The 18,074-nt window shown below is 56.6% G+C and overlaps 1 protein-coding gene across 1 annotated transcript in view; it reads left to right on the top strand.

Annotated features, from left to right (window-relative positions):
• The window catches only part of PADI1 (peptidyl arginine deiminase 1), a 37,302-nt gene extending 20,230 nt beyond the window's left edge, over positions 1-17,072 (top strand). Inside the window, 13 exon segments of the mRNA XM_037828382.1 lie at positions 113-238; positions 1,651-1,826; positions 1,977-2,080; positions 3,016-3,139; positions 3,523-3,528; positions 3,530-3,581; positions 3,584-3,633; positions 5,157-5,308; positions 9,786-9,930; positions 10,776-10,869; positions 11,659-11,738; positions 12,535-12,660; positions 15,142-17,072. Coding sequence (XP_037684310.1) covers positions 113-238; positions 1,651-1,826; positions 1,977-2,080; positions 3,016-3,139; positions 3,523-3,528; positions 3,530-3,581; positions 3,584-3,633; positions 5,157-5,308; positions 9,786-9,930; positions 10,776-10,869; positions 11,659-11,738; positions 12,535-12,660; positions 15,142-15,375 — 1,469 coding nt within the window. The 3' untranslated portion in view covers positions 15,376-17,072.
• The last annotated feature ends 1,002 nt before the right edge of the window (positions 17,073-18,074 follow it).

Here is an 18,074-nt window from a genome sequence, read left to right as displayed (position 1 = left end):
GTACGGCGGTTGCCTGGGTGGTGGTAGGGGTGGTGGTGGAGGGTGGGGGGCATGGAGAGGGAACCTGGTGGGTCCTGGGGGAGGGTCATCTCAAGGGGGCCACTCTCCCCAGACCTGCAGGACATGTCCCCTATGGTGCTGAGCTGCGACGGCCCCGACGAGCTCTTTGACAGCCATAAGCTGGTCTTGAATGTGTCCTTTTCTGATTCCAAAAGAGTAGGGGTTTTCTGTGCTCGGGGTGAGTGTCCCTTCCAGTGCCCTCCTCTGCTTCCCAAACCCTTTCTTCACCCTCTTCCCATGCCCATGTCTCCCTTCCTTCCAGCATCTGTCTGTAACCCTCACCACAGCTTATACACAGCTGCCCCATCAGTGCTCAGCCTGGGACCCAAGAAGGAGCTTCAAAAACTAGCCCTCTTTTACAGAGGGGGAAACTGAGGCTCAGAAAGCATGAATCCACTGTCTCAAGGTCACACAACCAGCCGGGGCCAAGCAAGCTTATCAACCCAGGTCTCCTGAGCACCAAAGCCCCTCCTCCTCCCACTGCCCACCCTGTTCCGTGCTCAGGTCCAGGCGTGTGGACTGAGCTCTCACTGCAGGTCAAGCGTCATCCGGGCGAGGTGGGGGGCGGGGCAGGAACAGCGAGGCTGCAGCCCCCGCCCGGCCCTCAGAACCCAGCTGCTCCACCAGCGTGTTTGTTCATCTGGGCTTGTGGCTTAAAGGAGATGCCAGTCACTACTCGCAGGTGCCCTTACTCCTTTTTATAAATAGCAAGAGGCCTCTCCTGGTCCTTTCCTGCTTCCCCTTGCCCTTCCTTTATTAAAATTGACCTAGAACTTGTCATTCCAGCTAAATGAGCCTAGCAGGAACTAGAATATTCATTCACATGCACCAATAGCAGACGGTTTAGGCAGAGAGCCTGACTAGGAAACAGTATGAACCAGAAGCATAAGCCAAGGCTCAGTAAGTCAATCAACAAACTTTCCCGTTGAGCAAAAGCTTAACAGGGCACCATTTCCCAAACAACCTCAGGAGAAGGAGAAGGAGGCTGAGGCAGAGCTACTGCTTGCCAGGCATTTTTTTTGGGGGTGGGAGGGGGAAAGAGGTGAAATTCACATAACATAAAATGAACCATTTAAAAGTCTACAAGTTCAGTAGCATTTAGTACATTCACAATGTTGCACAATGACTAATTCTATCTAGTTCCAGCCCCATCCCCATTAAGCAGTGTCTCCCCATCTCCTGGCATATACCGCCCCTGCCCCCAACTCCTGGCAACAACCAATCTGCTTTCTCTTGCTATGAATTTCCCTATTCTGGGCATTTCATATAAATGCAATCATACAATTTGTAACCTTGGGCTTCTAGCTTCTTTTGTTCATAATCTGTTTTTATCTGATGATCTGGCTTAAAGCATCCACCAACGCCATGAGAAACATCACATTAGCCCATTTTACAGATGATCCCATTTTACAGGCTCAGAGAGGTTGTGTCACTGAGCCAAGGTCACACAGCTTTGTGCAGCAGAGCTGGAGAGGAACCCAACCACAAAGATGGCTCTGCCCCCGCTTCCTGGTCCCAGGTCTCTGTCCTCCCATCTCTGTAGCCCCACGCCCCTGTCCCAGCACGAGCCCTCACTCTCGTTCCCCCTAGGTGGGAACTCCCTCTCGGACTACAAGCAGGTACTGGGACCCTACAAAAATCTGTCCTACAAAGTTGAGCGGCAGTTGGGGGAGCGGGAGATCAGCTTCTACGTGGAGGGGCTCACCTTCCCCGACGCCGATTTCTCGGGGCTGGTCACCCTCAGCGTCAGCCTGGTGGACATTGGTGTGAGTACAGCATGGGGGGTGGGGATGGAGGCTGAGGGGTTTGGGGGACTAGTTTGGAGGCTCTGAGGCTGGGGGCTCTTGGGGCCTGATGGGGCTCAGTCAGGTTGGGGCTCCCCGTGGGACCCATGGACACCCCCGTTTTCCCCACAGACTCTGCCCGAGGTGTCCCTCTTCACAGACACCGTGGTCTTCCGGGTGGCCCCCTGGGTCATGACCCCCAACACCCAGCCCCCTCTGGACCTGTATGCGTGCAGGTGAGGCCCCTCCCGCTGCTCTCCCACCAGCTTGGGATCTGTAGAGAGACGAATTTGAAAGCTGTGTCCGGGGTTGGTCCTCATTCAGGCTGGGCAGGTTCACCAAGGGTGCACATGGTGCAGAGCTGGGGACAGGACGGCAGCGGGCAGGCAGCAAGGCCAAGGCCACCTGCTCAAGCACCAAGGCCCTGTCCCTACCCTGTCCAGCATCCTGGCTTTGGTCTGGGCAGTGTGGCCAGGCCCTGTTTGGGCTGCTGGTGCCTGCAGGATACCTACCCTCACTCAGTACCTGGGACCCACCTCCAGGATCCACTGAGCCCTGTTCCAACCTGGGTCCTTCGGCCATCTCGGACCCCTGGCAGGCCCCTTTGGGAGGGGTGGGCCTTGACTGGCAAGGCTACTCTGGGCATCTGCGTCAGAGGTCAGATCAGTGGAAAGGACCACAGTTGAGTTGGACATAAGTCAAAAGTTCAGAGGTTGTGGCCAAACTGGTTTGTTCTGCTTACCCGGCTCCACGTGTGTGCAGGAATTCAGAAGGGAATCCTTTCCTTCTGTTTGCTCGCCAGCCCAGCCTGACCCTTTTGCTTAGGCCAGTTGGGTGGAATGGGTAGATCGGGCCCCCATTTCCACCACCCCCTCCACTACCAACTTAACCAGCAAGATTCAGCCCTAGCTCACCTCCTTCGGGGTGGCCTCACTGACTGCCTGTGCCCCTGGGCTTATCCCTCACATTGCACCTGTCACTGGATGTGATGCAGGGACATTGTCCATTCCCCATTAGCCCGTGAGCCTCTCTGAGGTGCCCCAGTGGCCCCACAGGGCCTAGCAGAGACTGAACTGAGGTCACCCTGTCCATCCCCCTGCCTCCAGGCCCTAAGGCCAAGACCTAGGTCAGAGGTCATTATCACACTCCCCTCTTACCTTCCTCTGCACAGTGTGATGGACGCTCATGGCTCAAATGAGAAATTTCTGGATGACATGTCTTACCTGGCATTGAAAGCCAACTGCCAGCTGATCATCTGCCCCTGGACTGAAAATCGAAATGACCGCTGGATCCAGGTGAGGGGTAGGAGCAAACCCCAGGAAAGAGCGAGGGGCTGCCCTGGGAGGACTGAGCCCCAGGCCTTCACCCAGGCTTTGCACAGGTCCCTAAGTCACCTCAGTTTCCCTAGAGAAGCCAGGCCAGCCTGGCTGCTGGAACGTGGGTGGGGAATCATGTGGCTTGGGGGAAGGCTTCCCTGCTGCTTGCATCACCCCCAGTCTGTCCTGCTTCCCTCCAAATGCTCTGTCCCACAGAGTCCCAAGAGGCCGCCCCTCCCTTTCCCTTCCCTGAACCCCCCGGCCCCCGCCCGGGGAGGAGCTGCTCCTGCCCAAGCCTGCCCCCAGGCCCGGAGGGGCCACCCGCACTGAGAGGTCACCTGGCCTTTGCTCTTGCCTCCCAGGACGAGAATGGAGTTTGGATACATCGAGGCCCCTCACAAATCCTTCCCCGTGGTCTTTGACTCCCTCGAAACAGAGGCCTGAAGAATTTTCCCTATAAGAAATTCTGGTGTGTGGCAAACGGGGGTGAGGGATCCTTGGGTGACCCCTCCTGTAGGACCCCCCAGTCTGCCTGCGTCTGGTCCTTTAGGGTCTGGGGGTGGGGTTGGGGGGAAGGGACACAGCAGGTGGGAGGTGAGCAAACCGGACAGTCCACAGGGAGGTTTGGGGAGATTTAAATTGCATGCTAATCACATGCAAATAGATTGGCTCTGTTCTGGGAGGGGCAGGGCAATGAGTCCTCCTAGATTAGGGGTCTGTCCCAGGGGACAGAGGAGGCAGCCCTAGGGAGACCGCACTGCCTCGGGGGGTGGGGGTAGGGAGATGTACCCTTAGAGAGCCCTCATGGTCTTGTTTTTAAGGGCTAGAGGCCTTCAGATAATAAATGTTCTCTGAACACCTACTGTGTGCACATGTAGGCAAAAAGAGCTGTACCAGCAAGCATGTCCTGAGTTCCAGGCACTCTCCTTAGGCTTTTCACTGGTTAACTCATCTCAGCCCCAGCTCACCTCCTCCAGAGAGGCCTCCCTGACTGCCTCTTGTGTATAAGGGCTATTATTATTCCCTCTTTATGTGTGAAAAAAACTGAGGCTCTGAGAGGTGAAGTAACTTGCCCAAGGCCACACAGCTAGCTAGTGGTGGCACCAAGATGCAAAACCAGAGAGGCCACCTCCATGGCTCCTGCCCTTAACCACTAAGCTAACCTGCCTTTTGAGGTGGGCCTCTCACTGCCATCCAAGAGGCTTGTGAACTCTGCTTGGTTATCTGCCTCCCACCACCCCCCTGCCACTGCTGGGACAATGCCAGGCAGTAGGGTCTGTGATGGTGAAGTCCCTAAGCTTGTGGGCACACAGAACTGGGGTATTCAACCCAGCCTGGGGGTGGGGGGTGGGGTCAGGGGCAAGTCCCAGGGAAGTGACAATGAGCACTGCAGCGGGAGTCTCCTAGTTAACCAGAAGCAGAGAGTACTAGCTGGGCGGACCTGCTTGACTCCGAGCCCTAGTCTTGACCTGAGAGGGCCAGTGGGATTTTTCACTGACTTCTGCTCTTTATTATTTCCTTCCTTCCACTTTCTTTGGTTTTAATTTGCTGTTCTTTGTCTAGCTTTACATGGAAGCTCAGATTCTTCAACCTTTTTTCTTCTGAATGTGTGTGTATAAAGCTACGGTGATTCTTTCCGAGTGCACCTGCCCCAGCCTCCCCCAAGCTTTAATGTGTTGTATTTATATTTCCTTGCACTTCAAAATGTTTGCTAATTTCCACTTTGATTTCTTCTTTGACCCATGGTGTTTTAGAAGTACGTTGCTTGAATTTCCAAGCATTTGGGGATTTTCTGGCTTCCTTTCTCTTATTGACCTGCACTTTTATTGCACAGTGGACAGAGAACAGGGGGAGCTGTAAAAGGTGGCAGGAGCCCGCGAGTGGGGGTCCTCGGCCTCCCCCCACTGCATGTGCCAGAGCCGCCTCCTCCTGTCCTAACTGAGCCCTCCTTCTTGGGGGGTGGGCGGGCGGGGGTGTCCTGCCTGTCCTTCCCTAGGGCCCCGACTTCGGATATGTAACCCGGGAGAACTTGTTCTTGGGCGCCTCCGGCCTGGACTCCTTTGGCAACCTGGACGTCAGCCCGCCCGTCACGGTGGGCGGCACGGAGTACCCCCTGGGCCGGATCCTCTTCGGAGGCAGCGTCCCCAGGTGAGAGTGAGGGGGGAAGGGGCTGGAGGGAAGCGGGGAGCGGCCGCAGCAGCCGCCCTTGACTTGGTTGGCCGGGTTGCCGATAACCATCACAGACAGCGTTGGCCCCAACACCAGGCATTTATCGTCTCGGGGTTTTGGAGGCTGTAAGTCCGAAACCAAGGTGTCAGCAAGGCTGTCCTTTCCCCGAGTCAGTACGTCCCGGCGATGGCCGTCCTCAGTCACATGGCGAAGTCTGTGGTCTTCTGTGGTGTTCTCGGACTTCCGGCTTCTCTTTATAAGGCTTCTGGTAATAGGGATTAAGGCCTGTCCTGATTCAGTTTGGGCCACACCTAAATAGGATTTTAGAAGATCCTATTCGCAAATGAGTCCACACCTTAACTGATAAAACATCCTCAAAGAGACCTATTTACAAATTGGTTCACACCCATGGGAACAGGGATTAGATTAAGAACGTGATTCAAGCTCCGACAGAGGGACGTGATTCAATCCATAACTACCTCAGCTATCCCCCGTTCTGGAACGCAGCCTTGACTTTCTGTGTGGATCCTAGAACCAAACTGAGTCCAGAATCTTAGCTTTTCAAAAGTCACCAACTCCTAGGAAAAATCACAAATTAGTGGCCTTTTCAGCTTAATTTGCTGTCAACATTAAAAAACAACAACATATCAGGAGCCATCAAATAAAAAGCCAGATACCTGGCTTTTCTTGAAAAATCGGAAGATCTGGGGAGGTGATCTGTAATCTGGGAACAGAGGCAGGGGGATGGACTCATTGGCCTCTACGATTAGGGGGTCAAATGACTGCTATTAGCAGTAGCTTGAAGGGGCACAGAGCTCACCATGCGCCAGGGTGGGTGGCTGCAGAGGAGTGAGTGGTTGGTCAGGATACCTGGGTGACAAAGTGACTCAGTGGGTCCCACCCTGGATGGCTGTGATCCAGCAGGAAACAAGGTTTTGGGGTTTAGTGCTTGGGCAGGTGACAGCTTCTGCTAAATCGAGCTGAGTGGGTCCCCACCCTGCCTGCAGGCACCCAAGGAACGGGGTGTGCAGCACAGATCTCGGTGGGATCCCTTGCTTCCTGCCTGGAGATTTGACCTGGCGCAGGCCCTGCAGGTCCCCTTTCTGTTTGTGGGGTTGGCCCGGAGCCCAGGTGTGCCTCAGCTTACCCCTGAGCCTGGCTGACTCTCTGGCCTTGGGCACAGAGGAGTTAGGCGGTGCTGGGAAGGTCACACAGCCTCAGGCAGTGAGCCTGGCGACCTCCGGGCTCTGGAGCCTACGATGCGATGCTCCTCGGCTCGGACCCCAGGCATGGAGCCCGGTGCCCTGCCCGAGGTTGTCTAGGGCAGGAGGAGTATGCCCACTCTGCTGGTGACTCATGCCCAGACACTGCTGGGGCTGAAGGGCCTGGAGGCCTCAGCCAGCCTCTTTCTGACTGCAGGGAGGGAGCTGTGAGGAGGGAGACAGCCTCTACATCACACCAGGACACAAGTTCACCCTCACCCTATGCCTGTCCAGCAGGGCCAAGCAGGGCATCTCCTCTCAGCAGAAGCTACAGGGGTGTGTTCTGAGAGCTCCCAGGCTTCTAACAAGGACTCTGGAAGGAAGGTTGAGGGGCATCAAATGTGGCCATGTCCCACCCCATGGGACCTTCAGGCTCAGAGAGGAACAGCTACTTGCCTAGAGCCACACAGCAGTTAGAGGTGTAGTAGAATGCACATAAGACTTGGTGAGAAAGTGACATTTAAACAAAGCCTTGAAGGAAGTGGGGGAGTTACAGATGTGGCTCTTTGGGAGGAGAGTGTTCCAGGCAGGGGAACAGACAGTGCAAAGGCCCCGAGACAGAGGCGTGCCTGAGACACGAGAGAGAAAACAAGGAGGCCAGTGGGGCTGCAGCAGCGTGAGCAGGGAGGGGTGTGGTGGGGGACGAGGTCAGAGGGCTTGGGGGATCAGAGTTCAGAGCACAACCTGGAGCTGATGTTTGTACATATATCATAGGGTTATCATGAGGATTAAAAAACATCTTAGTGCGAGGAGCCTAAGGCAGGCACACAGTAGGGACTCAACAAACGCTGGGTCCTTTCTCTGCTCCCTTGGGTTCGCCAGGCTCCGCTCGGGACATTTAAAACGTTCTTTGTGCAGTTCCGCCCCCTGGTGGCGGCTTCGATGACGACTGAGACCAGCTGTGCCCTCTCCCAGGGCTGGGGTCACCTTGTCCATCCCCCTGCTGCCGGGCAGAGAGTGAGAGCCTCCCAAGGAAGACCCTGCCCCTTCCTCAGCCTTATCTCTTCCTGGTTCCTGCCACTTTCTGCTTGTGAACAATTTATTTCTCTCAAGTCTAGCTCTTCTCCTCACCATCTTACTCTTTTTTTTTTTTTTTAATCTTTAAAAATCATCAGCACTGTGGTCAAATAAGAGAAATACAAGAAAATTACTTCCCATGATCCTGTCCCAAAAATGCATCAGTGTTTTTCATTTGCCACTGTTTGGCGAGTCTCCCTTCTGGTCTTTTCCTGTGGCCCAGATGTTTCTTTATAGACCATGGACTACTGTACAGCTGTTCAGTGGCGTAACACTGCTCCACAAATATTTATTGCATGTCTGTTATATGCAAGTAAAATACAGCTATGAATAACAGACAAAAATCCCTGCCCTCATGGAGTGTACCTTCTAGTGGGATGCTAGACAGTAAACAAGCCGGTTAGATATCCAGTGTGCCAGATGGTACCAAGTGTCGTAGAGAAAAATAAAGCTGAGAAAGGGGTGAGGGGGTGGCTGCAATTTTCAGAGGCTTCACAGAGAAAGCTGGCATTTGAGTTAAGCCTGAAGAGTGTGAGCCACAGGGATATGGGAGTGGGGGACGATTCCTGGTGAGAGAAGAGTGTGTGCAAAGGCCCCGAGGCAGGAGTGTGCTGGGGATGTTTGAAGGGCAGCTGGAGGCCAGCATGTCTGGAGAAAGGTGGCAGGAGGAGGGTGATGGGGTCGGCAGGTGCAGACCGCACAGGGCCAGGCGGGTTGTCATAGGGGCTTCGCTTTCACCGTGAGTGAGACATGAGCCATGCGAAGGTTTTGACCGAGTGAGCATATGATCTGACATATTTAAAAGCCTCTCTCTGGATAGACTGTAGGGGAGCAAAGGGGAAAGCAGAGGGACCAAGAAAGGAAGAGGCCACTGGGATTACCCAGATGAGGGAGGTCTCTGCTGGCCAGGTGGAGGCGGGGCCAGGTTCTGGTTCTGTTCTTCATTTAGAGATGTCAGATTGGATACGGGCCTGGAAGCGCGTCCGTGATGCATCCTTAAACTGGACAAGCGAGGGCAAGAAACGTGATCCCAGTTTTTGTAAAGCACATTGAAAAAAAGTCTTAGATAATATATGCTTGTGTGTTTATGTCTGGCTACGTGTGCCAGGGAAAGGAAGAAAATGCCCTGCATATAATGAGTTGTTCTACTTCTGACAAATCACCCCCTTCAACTTTCTAGGCCTGTGAAATGGGGACCCTGCCCTTGCCTAAGGCAGAAGTCCCTCCTGCGCACGGGCAGCTTTTCCTAATGTCTCCTCCTACAGCTCAGGGCCTCCGGGTTCCCCATCTTTCTGCATCAGTCCCTCCTTCCCCCTCCCTCTGCTAATAAGCGGTGGTTGGAAATGCCCGGGCGTCATCTCAGGAACTCCTGGGGGTTAGAGAGTCAGGGCTTAACACCAAATGAACTTTGGAACAGGCAAGAATCAGCTGAGCTGCTTGTCGAAATGCAGATTCCTGGGCCACGTCCTCAAAGCCTGTGAGGTGCCAGCAAATCCTGTGGGTGTGGGCGCCCAGCAAATCCTCAGTTAAACAAGCACCACCCCCGGCTGTACTCTGACCCCCAGGTTGTCCAGGCCCCACACTGGACTGAGGGAGGGGCTTGCCGGGTCCGATGTCGGTTTTTGAGCTAAAGGCTGGCGTGTCCCTTGGGGTAAGGCATCAGCCTGTCTGGATCTCGACTAGGAGATAGGTCTTCCTTTCCCCCTGACTCGTTTCCGGGGAGAGGGACAAGGGTGGGAGTGTTGGGGCGGCCGCAGGTCAGGCCCTCTGGGAAGATAGGATGGCAAGCAGGTTCCTGGGAGTCCCCGGGGGCTGGCATCCCTGGACTGCACCTGGCAGGACACCACCTGTTACCCCCCGCTTTGTGCTGTCCTGGCACCACCGGACCAGTGAGCAGAGGGCACCCCCTGGGCTGGCACAGCCCTGACCCGCAGCGTGTCAACCCTGTCTCCCCCTGGGCATGTTCCCACCGTGCCCCTTGGCCTTGGCCTTGGAAATGCTGGGCTTGGAATCAGGGAGGCCCGGCCCTGCTGCTTTTAAGCTGCGGGACTCAGGCTAAGTTGCTTTAGCTCTCTGAGCCTCGGTTTCCCACTCTGGGAAGCCCACGCAGAGGGGCCTGATTGGTGCCAGCACGCAGAAGGCACATGGTGACGGCTGCTCTCTCCCTCCTGGGCCAGGTCCAGCGGGCGGCGGATGGCCAAGGTGGTGCGCAACTTCCTCTACGCCCAGCGGGTGCAGGCGCCTGTGGAGCTCTACTCGGACTGGCTCTCCGTGGGCCACGTGGACGAGTTCCTGAGCTTTGTGCCGACATCGGACAAAAAGGTGCATTTCCCCCCGGATAGAGCCACCTCTGCTCCTGCCCAGCCTGATGGGACAGGACAGGGCGAGGTCACCTAAATCAACTCAACCATTGGGACTGGAGCCACCCTCAGGGCCAAGCTGCATTAACCAGGGAGGGCTTCCTGGAGGAGGTCAGAGTCTCAGGTCAGGAGGGCACTCATTCTCACACTTTCCTCTGACCCAAACCCCTCAGCCAAGAGCAAAGAATGACGCTGATAACAACTGGCAACATTTACTGAGCACCTGCTATGTGCTCAGAGCTCCAATGTTTAATTCATTAAATTCTCCAACAACCCCATGAGGTGGGTACTATTATCATTAGCCCCTTTTTACAGATGAGGAAACTGAGTCTCTGAAGGGCAATGAACTCAACCAAGGTCACGCAGCCTGTAGGTGGCAGGGTAGGATTCAAAGCCACACAGTGGGTTCCAGGCCTCGCCAAGGTGACTGGGGTGGCTCAGCCTGGTAGGGGACGCTCCCGGCGAGTGGGTGGTTGCAGCCCAGCGTGGGCACAGGGTGCAACATGGGCATACGCAAAGGAACTTCCCCTCTGCCAGTCAAGGAGAAGGAGGGCCCTGAATTGGGTCTGGAGGGGGAACTCGGAGTTCCCTGGTGGACTGAGGGGAAAGGGCACTCCAGCACGGAGGACAGCGGGGACCACGCTGGACGGCTGGAGGTGTGAGCCAGTGGAGGACTGTGGGAATTACAGCAGTTCCACATGACTGGATGGTGGGGCATGTGGTGTGTGTGTGTGTGGGGGGGGTGAGTTTGGGGTCTCCTGTGTCTGGGGGAGCTTACGCACTGCACCGTTTTTCCCTCTGTGCCAGGGCTTCCGGCTGCTCCTGGCTAGCCCCAGCGCTTGCCTCAAACTGTTCCAGGAGAAGAGAGAGGCAGGCTATGGGGAGGCAGCCCAGTTCGAAGGTGAGTGCCAATGAGCCAGGCACCCCAGCTCTGGGCACTGGACGCCTTTAGTCTTCCAGCATTTGTTCACAGGCCCTTTGTTTGCAGATGTCTCAGCTTCCATTGCTAACTCCCCTGATCTCGTGGGAGGGCCTGGGATAGGCACCCAGGGGAGGAAACTGAGGCTCAGAGAGAAGCTGCTTGCCCAGGGCTACACAGCCAGTTGGCAGCAGGGCTGGAGCTCAACAGCAGGAAGGGGTGAGAAGCCAGGCCTGGAGGTCGGGGCCCTCCACAGAGACACCTCCTGGAATTGACAGCCCCTCCAAGGGCACGGTTGCCCCCCTTGAGCACCTTTCCCTCCCCAATGCGGACCTCAATCTCTTACCTGAAAAGCAGAGTGTTGGAAGGGACGTGGCACAGCTTTTGGAATCCACAGACTTGGATTCAAATCCTGATCTTGCCACTTGTGGGCTATGGGATCATGCCAGTTCCTTTTCTCTGAATCCCTTCCTAGGATTGTTTTAAAGATTAATAATAATAAGAGAACATGGTGGGCGTTCAGTAATAGTAGCTGTTCTGTAATTATTAGGCCCAGTGTCGAGGAGTCCCTTCCTGAGGGTCACTGATTCATCCCCAGGTTTTCCTTACAGCCAGAGCCTGGTCTCTTCAGGGTCTCCAGTCTCTGGCTTTCTCCATCCTGGCTTCTGACCCTGGAGCTGAGGTGGGAGGAAAATCCCGGCCTGGATCATGCAGCCCCTGCCCGAGGTGGCGGTACTCCCTCTTCCTGCTAACTCCGCCTTTCTCTTGCAGGCCTGGGCCATGTGACAAAGAGACGCATCAATGAGATACTGGTGGATAGAAGCCTCCAGAGTGATAGCCTCTATGCACAGGTGAGGGGCGGGACTGCAGCTGCTCTTGGGAGTCTCCACCCTCCCTCTCCAGGTGCTGGGGTCCCAGGAGCTGTGGAGATGGGGAAGGGATGGGGTCAGCCATGGGCTTGGGACAGCTGGTCCTACTGATTTTCCCAGGGGCTGGTGGGACTTGTGGGTGGGTAAGGCCTCTGTCCTCAGGGACAAAGTCTGATGGAGGAGACACAGCTCATGCCCTTAGGGGGCTCCCAGTATGATGAGGGAGACCCTGGTCCTGCTCTGGGGAAACAGTGGTTGCTAGGAAGCAAACCCGGATTCTCATCTGAGATGTCTGGTGAGATGAGAGAAATGGGGCTTTATAGGGGTGCAGGGTGTGTGGGAGTCCATGGGATCCCGCAAGGAGAAGGGGTGGAATGAGGGTCTCAGAGAGGGGCAGAGCCAGCCCCACAGATAAAGCCCAATCTGTGCCTGGTGCAGGGCCTCGCATCCCAGTAAATGGGAGGAGGGCCCTTCGTCCCCTCCCCGGGTGCCCAGGTGCCCGGCACTTTCTCCTAAACTGCTGAGATGGGGCAGGAGCACGAGACGTGCTGGCGCCGGGGCTGGGGCGATGTGGCGTCACAGCAAGGGCTTTCAAGCCACTTCCTAGCTCTGTGCCCTCAGGCAGCTTCCTTGAGCCTCTGTGCCCTCAGGCAGCTTCCTCGAGCCTCAGTTTCCCCATCGGGGGACAGCAGTGGCTCCTGGGGCACAAAGCTGCCGTGAGGACCCTGCAGGGAACTCTGCCAGTGCTAGATCCTTCCTGGCCCCCCTCTGCCCCCAGAAATGCATTGACTGGAACCGCGAGCTGCTGAAGAAGGAGCTGGGCCTAACGGAGCGGGACATCATCGATGTGCCCCAGCTCTTCTCCCTGAAGGGCTCCTACGCTGAGGCCTTCTTCCCCAACATGGTGAGAGGTGGGCAGGGAGGCGCCTGGTCTGTCCCTGGGGGCCTGGCCCAGGGCTCCCCCGGAGATGCACTCCCCTTCCAAGAACAGACATACGGAGGCTGGGGAGGGCCCTGGGGGCCTCTCCAGGGGGTTTTGTTGCTGCTATCATTTTTTCTGCAGCTACAGGACATTTCCATCCTCACAGAAATTTCTAATGGGCAGCACTGTCTTGGAGCTCCGGCTCTCAACCAGGGGTGATTTTGCCCCCCAGGGTGTTTTTGATGGTCACAATGAGGGGGCACTACTGGCATCCAGTGGGCAGAGGCCAGGGATGCTGCTAAACATCCGACAGTGCATAGGACAGCCCCCCATGACAAAGGACTTTTTTTTTTTTTTTTTTTTTTAACTCCAAATGGAAAAAGAAAGTGTGATTTGGTCCCAAATGTCTCCAGCTTCCGTTTCTGGGCCTCAGCCCGGCACCCCGCTCACTGCTCCCGGATAGGGCTCTGGAGCTGGGGCAGTGGGGAGACAGCCTGCTGCGTGGCTGCCTCTCGTTAACTCAGGCAGCTGACACGCAGATGAGCGGATGTGACCTCAGCCACGTGTCACCGGGAGGGGCCGAGCGATGCTAACGGCGGGATCCTGGCCAAAGTGCCCATTAACCCCTTGGGAAAGGATGTCAGGTGTCGGCAGCTGGGAGGGGTGCTCCCCCAGGGTGGGAGAGAGACCAGCCGAGGGCTCGAGGCGGGTCCCGGAGCCCAGAGGAAGGTCGGAGGTGGGTTGGGTGTGGGGGTCCCCGAGTCCTAGCTGTGGGGCTCGGGCCTCCAGGTCCTGGCAGAGACCACCGAGGCAAGGTTTCCCAGCCCTGGCTCTGCCGACACTTTGGGCTGGATATTTCTTTGTGTCCTGTGCACTGTGGGATGTTTAGCGGCGTCCCTGGCTCTACCCCCTCCCTGGATACAGTCGTGACAATCAAAGATGCCCTAAGGGGCAAAATCACCCCCGGTTGGGAACCACTGCTCTAAGATGCTGCTGTCCATTAGAACTTTCTGTGATGATGCAAATGTCGTATATGCGGGCAACATGGTATGATAGCCACCGAGCCACACGTGGCTATTAAGCACTTGAAATGTGACTAGTTTGCCGAGGAAAAGAATTTTAAATTGTATTTAATTTTAGTTTAAGCAACCACATGTGTCTTGGGTGGCTACCGTTTGGGGCCGCACAGCAGGGGCCACCTGGCTCTGGTTCTGGCTGAAGGGTGGGGGGCGGGCCTGGGCTGGAGCCCATGACCTTGGCCAGCCCTCCTCGGGCTCAGCCCTGCTTCCACCTCTGGAAGTCCCCTTCTCAGCGGACACACTCTTGGGGGGACTCTCCCTAGTTTCTGACCAGGTCCTGCTAAAGGATCCCTGTATGTCCCCACTGGAGTTGCCCTTCGGGAAACTGAGGCCCACAGGAGAGTGGGTTACTTGCCTGAGGTCATACTGGGGGTGAATGGCAGAGCTCAGACCCTCACCCCCCACACACACCCCAATTTCCTGACGCTTCATTCAGTAGGAAGCAGAGGCTGGGGCTGGCTTTGGTCTTGTGTCAGCTGCTCAGTCCTCTGCTCTCCCTCTGTCTCCCTGCCAGCCCCCCTTCCCCAACTTCCAGCGTGTTCCAGCCCATTGGAGGGTGACCAGGTAGCTCCGGGCCAAGGCCATGGGGCTGACCTCGTGTGGGTCCCAGCCATGGATGGTCCCGCAGGGCCGACCTTGAGGTTGGGGAGGCAGGGCACAACGGGTAGAGGGGCACTGGGTTCAGGACAGCCCAGCCCATACCGGGACTCCCCAGCCACCCTCCGGACAGTGGGTGTGGAGAGTCCCCTTTGAAAACAAAGGGCAGCTCCCTGAGATCTTTGGTCATCAGTCTGGGGCTCAGATTTCTTCCCCAGCATCAGGGCCCCAAGCCAGGTGGGAGGGAGACAGAGGTGCCACTGGACATCAACCTAAGTACCCGGCCCCCAGCCCCTTGTCCCAACCCTCAGCCTCCCAGGCGGCCACAGGCAGAGAGAAGAGCCTGGGTTTTGGCATCAGTCCGATTCGAGTTTAAAATTTAGTCTCACCGTTCTCTGTGTGACCTTGATTTCCTGATTTAGCCTGTCGGAGCCACAGCCTTGGAGGAAGGCTGTGAGGTTTAGTAATCAGCTGTCGATAAACAGTAACAATTATCAGAGCTGCCAAGAACAATTGAGCACGCTGTGTACTGAACATGGACACACCCATGAGGCCACGCACATCGTAGACCTTGTGTCTATTTGTGTATTGATTATACAGGTATTAGGCAGTAAAATTTGTCCTAACAAAGTTGTTATCATATTGCAATTTTCTGGGAGATGGAAGAAAGTGTTGGAGGAAAGGTTGGGCCGGGGGATGCCAGTGAGGATGAGTCAGGCCCCCAGGATGGGGCTGCTGCAGCGTCCCTGGTCAGCCGGGCCTCCCTCTTGCCTTCTCTTGCCTGCAGGTCAACATGGTGGTCTTAGGCAAGTACCTGGGCATCCCCAAGCCCTACGGGCCCATCATCAATGGCCGCTGCTGCCTGGAGGAGAAGGTGCGGTCCCTGCTGGAGCCGCTGGGCCTCCGCTGCATCTTCATCGACGACTACTTGTCCTATCATGAGCTGCTGGGAGAGATCCACTGCGGCACCAACGTGCGCCGGCAGCCCTTCCCCTTCAAGTGGTGGAACATGGTGCCCTGAGCCCGCTCCCCACTGGCCGTCCTCTTTGCCCATCTGCTGGGGGGCCCTGCCAGGGTGTGGGCGAGGCACCTCCACCTGGCCCCCATCCTCTCGGGTGAGCCTTGGGTACCTCCCTCGGAGCACCCACAAACACGCCGGCCACCGTGGGCACCGGGACCCGGCTGAGCGCATGCACCCCCCGCCTCTGGAGAGGTCTCCCCAACCCAGGGAGAAGCACGGCCTCACTCTTCTCTCCCTTCTCCCCTGCCCGTGGTCCCCGGAAGTGCTGGAAAAGATCAGAAGCCTCGGCCTGTTCAACGATGGCAGTGAGGGGCCTCGGCAGGCTGGTCTCATGTCGTCTTGCTCCCTCTCTATTCTGACGTCTCCTTTGGGCATAAGATAATGAATTTTGTGTTTGCACCAGGAATGGGGCCCAAAGGGCTCCCGGGTGAGGGGGGCCCCCATTTCCAGGCTGCTTCTGACTCTGTAAGACCAGGAAGGGGGATCCGAGGCACCCCCTTCCCTCTACCAGCTGTCTTCTCCCCAAGGGGACCCTCAGGCTGTGATCTCCAACACCCCTCAGCCTTGTGCAGGCAAAAAAGGACAGACAAGCTCAGTGTCCCAGGGCCTGTTTTACAAAGAAGAAGAAGGAAAAAAAAAAGACCAGGAAACCCTCTAATACCTGCCTCCATCCTTAGAAGGTGCTTGTTACCTGTCTGGAAAGCCTTAATTACCAGCGCCAGCTGCCTCCAGCTCAGAAGTGCTGAGACGCCAAAGTGAGGCAAGAAACACAGAGGAGGGCCAGCGGAGGGGATGAGCCGGGACAGCAGAGAAGGCTAAACTGGGTAATAAGACAGGACCTGGAGCCTGCTGTGGCTTGGGATTTTGGACTCCATTTGAAGGAAGTTGGCTGATCCAGATGTAGCAGGGGCTGGGGGCCCAGATGTTAAAAGAGGGTGTGTATGGGGGAGCCATTAGGTTATCTCTGAAGGTGGGGTTTAATTTCTTTTAATAGCCCTTAATTATCCCCTTCATTCTGCAGGCAGTGGGAGGGGAAGGCTCACCCAGGCTTTCTCAGCTCCCAGGGGACCCTGCGCGTAGCTTGGGTTTCACCTGGGAGTAACCCCCAAGGCAGGTCCGTGTCCCCTTCCACGTCAGGGAAGCTGGAGCTGCCACGGGGTTAACAGCCTGATCCCAGGTGAGGTCACCGTGTGCAGATGCATGCAGGGCGAGAGGTGGCCCCTGCCCCATGGACCTCCTGCCTGTCCCCGACCCCCACCGCCTTGGGGTCACCCCAGGACCTCCGCCTGGTTGTGTGGTCGCCTGTGGGGAGACCTCAGACTGAGCCAGCTGCAAACTCTTTTAGCCACAGAAAACTTGGCAAACAGCCTTACACGGAAGCCCGACATAGGAAACTGATAAAAATGAAACTGCTCTGGCTGAAGGGCTTCCAGATGGATCTACGCAAGCCCGTTTGCAAGCCCCTGGTCTGACCTGTGCACCCCATGCTTCTTGGTCATGATGCAGTCTAGGCTGAGCCAAGGAGGAGAATACAGCTCTTCAGGGGCCCAGGATGTGAAGCTGGGGTCTGGACTCCCCAGGGAAAGGGCTGCGGGTGGGCAGGGGGCAGACAAAGCAGGGAGATGGCAGAGGGTGGGGAGCCAGCTTTCTCCAGCGGCACTGAGTGTGATAAGCTCTGGAATGGTGCCCCCCTCTGAGAATGCTCTGGGTGACCAGTCACAATCAATAAAAATGTCAACGTGCATTTCTTCAAGCGGCTGCCTCCATAGCTTCTGTTTGTGGGAGGGTGCAGAGGGAGGGAGGAAAGTGGAAGCACGGGAGCCGCTTCCATGCCACCCCAAGCTGTCCCCATCTCCTTGGTTCTTCCAGCCACAGGGCAGCCCCTACCCGGCTGGCAGAGCCCCTAGTGCCAGGGCTGTGCCAGGCAGGTGGGCTGCTTTGGCCAGGTCGGTGGCACGTGCCCATTGCCCGGGGATTGGACCACTTGGCAAGATGGATATGGTGGAGGGGCAGGTCTTCTCTCTGCAACTCTTCTCCCTTCCCTGGGTTATCTCCTTCGTCTCTCAGCTGGAGGGGCTGGGAGAGGTGAGCGGGCCCTGCCGGCAGATGTGGGAGATTCTGGAGGCAGTGCCCAGCGCCCAGCGGTGCCTTCCCTTTTGCTCCTGCCTCTAACACTGTGAAGTCATCCGGCCTCAGTGGTCTGATTTCAGGGGCCTAAAAAGATCACCCTTCTCACTCTACACACTTTGTAGATGCTGCCCCAAATTATGCCCTTTGATCCCTACTCACTCACTTTTGCCCCTCAGTCACTGACACTTTAGTTTGAATGAATCACAGATCCATTTCTAAAAGCTGGAATTAACTTGGGAGAGGCGATAGCAGGGAGCTGCGTCCAAAGGGAGACACGGGCTCCTAGCAGGAGGCCAATTCTGCCCCCAACACGGTACCCAGGGGGCTGCTCCGCTTTCGGCATCTATTCTGTGAGCTGTGCTCACAAACCTGCCGGGGAGATGGGGGCTCCCTCCTGAGATCTCCTCCTTGCCCGGAGCTGAGGAGCTGCTCAGCCGTCTTCAGCCGAGAAACAGGCTGTCCATGGAGCCAGCCGCTCGGCAGCTGCGCTGGGGCCACTGAACTGGTGCAGACGCCCGGCTGGGGATCCAGGGAGCGGGTTCTGGTCCCCGCCCTGCTGGAGACTGTCA

The sequence above is a fragment of the Choloepus didactylus genome, chromosome 2, assembly GCF_015220235.1.
Source record: "Choloepus didactylus isolate mChoDid1 chromosome 2, mChoDid1.pri, whole genome shotgun sequence".
NCBI lineage: Eukaryota > Metazoa > Chordata > Mammalia > Pilosa > Megalonychidae > Choloepus > Choloepus didactylus.
The sequence above is the reverse complement of the archived record's forward strand: the minus strand, read 5'-3'. Positions and strand labels throughout refer to the sequence as shown.